Source organism: Pantherophis guttatus, chromosome 3, assembly GCF_059756535.1.
Source record: "Pantherophis guttatus breed Tessera chromosome 3, ASM5975653v1, whole genome shotgun sequence".
In the NCBI taxonomy this organism is placed as follows: Eukaryota; Metazoa; Chordata; class Lepidosauria; order Squamata; family Colubridae; genus Pantherophis; species Pantherophis guttatus.
Window position 1 is genome coordinate 55,314,164 of NC_142065.1, and position 7,097 is coordinate 55,321,260.

Genomic DNA, 7,097 nt, shown 5'->3' on the forward strand with positions numbered 1-7,097 from the left:
TCTCCCTCAGCATCGAGCCGAAGCTGTTTGTTTTAGATTTAGAACGTTGAATATTTTAATGACAGCGTCAAGCGCCATGGAAACGCTCCCCCTCCCCTCCCCACCCCGTGCCGAACATTCGGCACGCCACTTCCCCCGTTACGACAATGTAAATCATAAAAGGAACCATCCAAGACAACTAACCATCCAGGGAAACTTTGGGTCGCAAAGCCACACCCATTTACATGGAAGAGCCAATGAAAGTAAAAGGAAGGCGGGCAAGCCGTAAGTCATCAGACGGACGTTAAGTTCGAAATGGGCCAATAGTTGATCAAAGTGGGAAGTTTAAATCCTGAATGGCGGAAGGAGCCGGGAAAGTTGGAGTCAGAGCATTGGTAAGTAAGAGGTTCCGCCGACCCGAATTTTTTTAGGATCCTAAAAGCACTTTTGTTTTTCTTCTGGTTCTCGATTTCCCCCCCACGTCCTTTAGCTTTTCTGCCCAATATTTCTTGCAATGTATTCTGCCGCGGTGCATGAGATGTTCCCCCCGCCACCACCACCCCCGGGCCCCCAGTGCCAGAAACAGACCCGGAAATTGTAGGAGGAAGAAAGCGTGCTGCTTTGAATCAGCAAACGTATCGCAGTAAGAGAAGAAAAATCACTATTTCGTCTTATTGCGATACGTTTGCTGATTAAATCTCCAGAAATTAAACCGTTAAGTCCAAAGACAGCTTCACTCTGTTGAGCTATTTTGCGGGAGGGGAAAAGCAAAATATTAAAAGGAAGGTGACCTTTTCTTGCCACTTGTGCTTGTAAGGGCCACATTAGTCACCTGAATCTTATCTGGTTTGTTATTCTGGAATAAGGTTTGTGAACCTATAGCCATCCTGTGGATGCAGATGAGTCATTTTTCTGATGATCTTGTTTTACTCTCCTTATCCGAGATCAACTTACTTATTCTTCCCTGTTTCTGATTTCACAGCACTGCATCCCTATGGCACAATTTCTGTTTGAGAGTGATTTGCACGGGTTGTTGAAACTTGATGCCCCAATACCAAATGTACCTCCTGCACGATGGCAGCGTAAGGCTAAGGATGGTGCTGCTCCCAGCACTGGAGCGGCCTCAGATGCCATAGCTCCTTCGCCTATGAAACCAGCTAACAGGCCTCATAGTACCAGCAAGACTCCTTCCAAAACACCAGGTAAGATGTGTGTTATAACCAGTAAGTGGATAAACCTCACTGTATGTGATGAAGTCAGACATTGTGCCAATTCTTTGTTCTCTTCTATTGTCCAATTTGTTTTCCAGTGCTGGAGATAAACATTAACATGTTTATCTTAATGACACCGTGAGGAAAGCAATAAAAGAATCTTGCTTTCAGGCTAGTAATTATCTGAGGGGATAGAGATTAATGAAATTTCTGTTTTGCAGGCAAATCTGGTTCCAAATCACAAAATACTCCAAACAAAACTGGAGGTGATAGATACATCCCTAATCGTAGTGTTATGCAAATGGACGTGGCCAATTTTCTCTTAACCAAAGAGGAATCCTCTGAGGAGACACCCACCAAGAAGGTAAAGAGTTTAAATGTCTGGTACAGTGATGGTCACACAAGTTTGTACTTACTGAATTCTGTGATCAAGTACAGTATTATTGATTTCTTAGTGTTTTCTCCCCTTCCAAGGAGCATCAGAAAGCCTGGGCAATGAATCTTAATGGTTTTGATGTAGAAGAGGCAAAAATCCTGCGACTAAGTGGGAAACCTCAAAATGCCCCTGAAGGTAAGTCTACATTGGGCTTATTCAACACAAAAGTAAATTGAAAAATGAAGTCCATGGTGGGTTTCCAGATGCACCTCTTGTGGATAAAAGCTTCTATCAATAATAGCTGGCTTCTAAACTGGCATTGCAGCAGTGGTCCATAATCCAGTTCATTCAAATTGATTCCATTGTTCTGCTGTTTTGTTTTAATGGGAATTAGTCTAGGGATGTTTAATTAGCAAGCTGACAACTAGACTTTTTTTACAAACTTGTTTTTTTATTTTTTAATTGTTTCAAGCGGCTATTTAGAACCACACTGGAAAAAACTGCTTTTTTTGCATTTCCTGAATAACAGCAGTGATGCTAATTTGAATTAGTTTATGTTCAGCTTGTTTAAAAAAAAAGAACAAAACTTGACTTTCTCATAATGCAATCCTTCACTGCCCTAGAAAATGAACTCTATAGCATCTCTTACATTATTCTCTAACATATTACTTGTTGGATATGTTAAGATTGATGTCTGAAATATTGAATGAAATCCAGCTAGTGCCCTCTAAATGGAGACTCCCATTTCCCAAAATTTTCATTGACCCTGTTAGCTTGGAATTATAGGAACATTGAGTTTTTTCTTGATTTATGCTGATAATTATGTTACCTCTTTTCCAGGATACCAGAACAATCTCAAAGTGCTCTACAGTCAGAAGAGCACACCAGGCTCCACAAGGAAGTTAAACAGATACATAGCCTCTGTGTCGGAGCGGATTCTAGATGCCCCAGACATTCGAAATGATTACTGTAAGTAGCCATGGGTTTGGAATTTAATTTTAGTGAGACTTTGTTCCAAAGTGCAGAGGATACCTATCTCTTCTGCCATATTACAGCTTCTTTATGCCCCCATATTGTAGATTAGATTAGATTAGAATTCTTTATTGGCCAAGTGTGATTGGACACACAAGGAATTTGTCTTTGGTGCATATGCTCTCTGTATACATAAAAAGAAAAGATACATTCGTTAAGAATCATAAGGTACAACACTTAATGATAGTCATAGAGTACAAATAAGCAAATCATACTAGGAAACAATATAAATCGTAAGGATACAAGCAACAAAGTTACATGCAGTCATAAGTGGGAGGAGATGGGTGATAGGAATGATGAGAAGATTAATAGTACCCTGTTTCCCCCAAAATAAGACATCCCCTGATAATAAGCCCAATCGGGCTTTTGAGCACATGGCAATAAGGCCAAGCACTTATTTCAGGGTTCAAAAAAATATAAGACAGGGTCTTATTTTCGGGGAAACACAGTAATAGTAATGTAGACTTAGTGAATAGTTTGACAGTGTTGAGGGAATTATTTGTTTAGCAGAGTGATGGCATTTGGGGAAAAACTGTTCTTTTTGTTCTGGTGTGCAGTGCTCTATAGCGTCATTTTGAGGGTAGGAGTTGAAACAATTTATGTCCAGGATGCGAGGGGTCTGTAAATATTTTCACAGCCCTCTTTTTGACTCGTGCAGTATACAGGTCCTCAATGGAAGGCAGGTTGGTTGTAATTGTTTTTTCTGCAGTTCTAATTATCCTCTGAAGTCTGTGTCTGTCTTGTTGGGTTGCAGAACCAGACATTTATAGAGGTACAGATGACAGACTCAATAATTCCTCTGTAGAACTGGATCAGCAGCTCCTTGGACAGTTTGAGCTTCCTGAGTTGGCACAGAAAGAACATTTGTTGTGCTTTTTTGATGACGTTTTTGATGTTAGGTGTCCATTTTAGGTCTTGAGATATAATAGAACCTAGAAATTTGAAGGTCTCTACTGTTGATATTGCGTTGTCTAGTAATGTAGGAGGTGGTAGTATGGGAAGGTTTCTCCTAAAGTCTACCACCATTTCTACGGTTTTGTGTATGTTCAGTTCCAAATTCTGGTTCTGGTTGCATCACAAGGCTAGTTGTTCAACCCTCCCGTCTGTATGCAGATTCATCGTCTCGAATGTGTTTTGCAAGTTTAACAGATGGATCGTTTGAGATGCAGTCACTGGTATGTAGAGAAAAGTGGAGAGCACACATCCTGAGGAGTGGGGTGGGGCTGTGCTAACTGTACAGGTATCCAATGTGATTCTTAGCTTCACTTGCTGCTTCCTGTGTGTTAGGAAGCTTATGATCCACTTACAAGTGTGTTCAGGTACCACTAGCTGGTTTAATTTAGGTAGAAGAATGTCTGAAATGATGGTATTGAATGCTGAACTAAAGTTGTATTAGATATGGCTACCATGGAGAGGCAGGAAGGGATTGTATCTTTACTTGACTTGACTTTATGTTTCCAAACTAATGTGTATTGTTCTCATTTAGATCTGAACTTAGTTGATTGGAGCTCCCTCAATTTTTTGGCTGTGGCTCTGGATAAATCAGTGTATCTATGGAATTATGATTCCAGAGAAATAATCCAGCTCATGCAAATGGAAAACCCTGATGACTACATCTCTTCTGTTTCATGGATCAGAGAAGGAAATTACCTTGCAATTGGCACAAGTAATGCCGAGGTCCAGGTGAGGCAACTGAGGCTGTATTTAATGACCTAATATTCTGGTAATGGGACAGAGAAGAATAAAAAAATATTTAAATATTAAAGCAAGTTAAATTTCTTTTAAAGGGAAACCTCTGAGATATTTGATTTTTAAACCAACGTGGGCTTGTTACACTTGGATTGGAAAACTATAAACTGCTTCCTTTGATAGTCCTTAGGGCCATGATTTGATTGATTTCTCATTTCTACATATCTGAGATGAAATACGTTCACAACAAGTGGGACAGCCCTGTGCATTTTCTCATTTGGGCTGTATTCCATGAGACAATAAAAATTAGTAAGATTGGGTATTTGGACTCTGTTTATATTGATTTAGTTATGGGACATCCAGCAGAAAAAGCGGCTACGAAATATGGTCAGTCATTCATCCCGTGTGAGTTCTTTAAGTTGGAATAGCTACATCCTGTCCAGGTAATAATTTCTAACCAATATCGGTATATCTCATGGGCACTGATGGGGAAGAGGCCATGTGGCTTATAATTTTTCATAGTACATTTGATATAGGAGAATATGCTAATTTTCTAAATTTCCCTTGCAGTGGATCACGGACTGGTCACATACATCATCATGATGTTCGTGTGGCAGAACACCATGTGGCAACACTTGCTGGTCATACACAAGAAGTATGTGGGCTAAAATGGGCACCTGATGGCCGTTACTTGGCCAGTGGAGGCAATGACAATCTTGTAAACATATGGTCTGTTGCTCAAGGGGACAACTGGTCACCACGTCCTGTGCAAACTTTTACACAACATCAGGGAGCTGTTAAGGTGAGTACATATTTGTATTTAGAGAGTAGACATACATCTTGGCACAAAATTATATGGTATAAAGTTCAATTAATGGTCATTTGGGTAGCTCTTTAACCAAGTTCTATAGCTTGCAGTACGGTCTGAATCCAAACTATGGCAGTTTGGGTTCTCTTGGAAACTGGAATTTGCAATACAGTAAAGAAATCTTGATTGTAGATGTGATTTTTAAAGTCCAAAATGGTACCAACTTTTAAGTTCCGACAGCATAAGAGTGACAATAGTTTGTAAAATAATCAAGACAAATTAAAATGATAGCATTTTAATAAAGCTTCTTAAATGATAGGTAGTCCTTGTTTAGCAATTGCCTCATTTATCAACCATTTGTAGTTATGACTGTAATGAAAAAGTAACTTTATGACCTTCACAGGTCTGTAAAACAAAGGAAAACTGAAGTAAGACCATAAGCACAATTGTAATTTCACTTAGCAATCTCTTTGCTTAATGGCCCAGTTGCCTCTGCAAAAATGAGGACTATCTATAGTTTGCAAACACAGTATTTCTAATCAGAGAATGGTGACAACAGTACACTTTCCCCCTCAGGCTGTAGCTTGGAGTCCATGGCAATCCAATGTGCTGGCTACAGGAGGTGGAACAAGTGATCGCCACATAAGGATCTGGAATGTGTGCTCTGGGAGTTGCCTCAACACAGTAGATGCACAGTCCCAGGTAGGTTTGCTTAATACACTTTGAAGAATAGTAAGGATTATTTCAACACTTTAAATTTAACATGCTGCATTTTTTTCCACATAAGGTTATATCCAGTCAATATTTTACTTATTGGGACACTTTCTCGTGTTAATAGGTCTGTGCAGTACTATGGTCTACAAACTATAAAGAACTTGTGTCTGGTCACGGGTTTGCTCAAAACCAACTGGTAGTGTGGAAATACCCATCTATGTCAAAGGTCACTGAGCTGAAAGGTAAGACCCATTGCATAAATACTGCAATTACATCAACAAAGGTACTAAGAATCCCACGAACATCAATGTGTACCAACAATTCCTCCTGACACCCAACGACATCCCATGTTTTTAAAGTTTTTTATGTAATTACAGGACACTGACATCAGCACAAAACTTAAACATACTTACAAAATTGTCTTTGAGCCCAACAAACTTTCCACAGGGATAGACTGCATGCTAAGGGCTATTTTCTTGCCTGGTAAATTGATGTTTTAAATTTGGCTGTGCTCAGTGGAGCAGCTCTTTTGTAAATGTGTGAGATTTTTGTTTTGCTCCTAAATACAAATGTGCCAGTGGCCAAAATGATTGCTTTTCCTGGGTTGGATTAATTTAATCTACAGGTTATGGTGCTCTATTCCACAAAGAAAAATGCCTATGCCAACTCGAATAGATTACCAACTATCGTTTACAGTCATTTGTAAAATATCTTTCCTTAGGTCACACTGCTAGGGTGCTAAGCTTAACTATGAGCCCAGATGGAACCACAGTTGCTTCAGCAGCAGCAGATGAAACACTGAGGCTTTGGCGCTGCTTTGAGTTGGACCCAGCACGTAAGAAGGAGAAAGAGAGCAGTACTAAAACCAGCATTATCCATCAAGGAATTCGCTGAGTTTCATCCAACTCCCTTCCAATCTATTGCTTTATGTACAGAATTTTAAACTATTAATAAATATTTCGCTCTCCTTTAGAAAGTGTTGGTATATGGATTGATATATGAATCACAAATGGTGTGAATGACTTTAATTGATATTGGCTGTTTGCTAGGACTTGGCTTGTATACCATTGTAATAAAAATAAACTATTGAAGAAAAATAAAAGACCAGACTCTCCTCCTGATGCAACTGATAATGTTCCTTTTCTAAATCTCTCTGGCAGCTTTATTACTAGGCAAATTATCTTAGGTTTGGTCTTTTCTTGACTTTCGAGGAACAATTTAGCTTCCCTCCTCCATCCCTCTTGAATTGTGGGACAGATTACTGTAGGTTTCAGAATTGAGAGTTAAC

The 7,097-nt window shown here is 39.5% G+C and overlaps 1 protein-coding gene across 2 annotated transcripts; it reads left to right on the forward strand.

Moving 5' to 3' along the window:
- Positions 1 to 137: 137 nt before the first annotated feature.
- CDC20 (cell division cycle 20) lies at positions 138 to 6,911 on the forward strand. Of its 2 annotated transcripts, none has more exons than XM_034414835.3 (11): positions 138 to 374; positions 962 to 1,181; positions 1,412 to 1,554; positions 1,665 to 1,761; positions 2,407 to 2,535; positions 4,085 to 4,281; positions 4,636 to 4,730; positions 4,858 to 5,089; positions 5,672 to 5,797; positions 5,934 to 6,051; positions 6,531 to 6,911. In XM_034414835.3, the coding sequence occupies exons 1-11, from the start codon at positions 336 to 338 to the stop codon at positions 6,701 to 6,703; spliced, it is 1,569 nt and encodes a 522-aa protein (XP_034270726.1). In that variant the 5' UTR covers positions 138 to 335; the 3' UTR covers positions 6,704 to 6,911. The 2 variants fall into 2 exon arrangements, with proteins under 2 accessions (XP_034270726.1, XP_034270727.1); XM_034414836.3 differs by lacking the exon at positions 138 to 374 and adding an exon at positions 399 to 845.
- Positions 6,912 to 7,097: the final 186 nt, after the last annotated feature.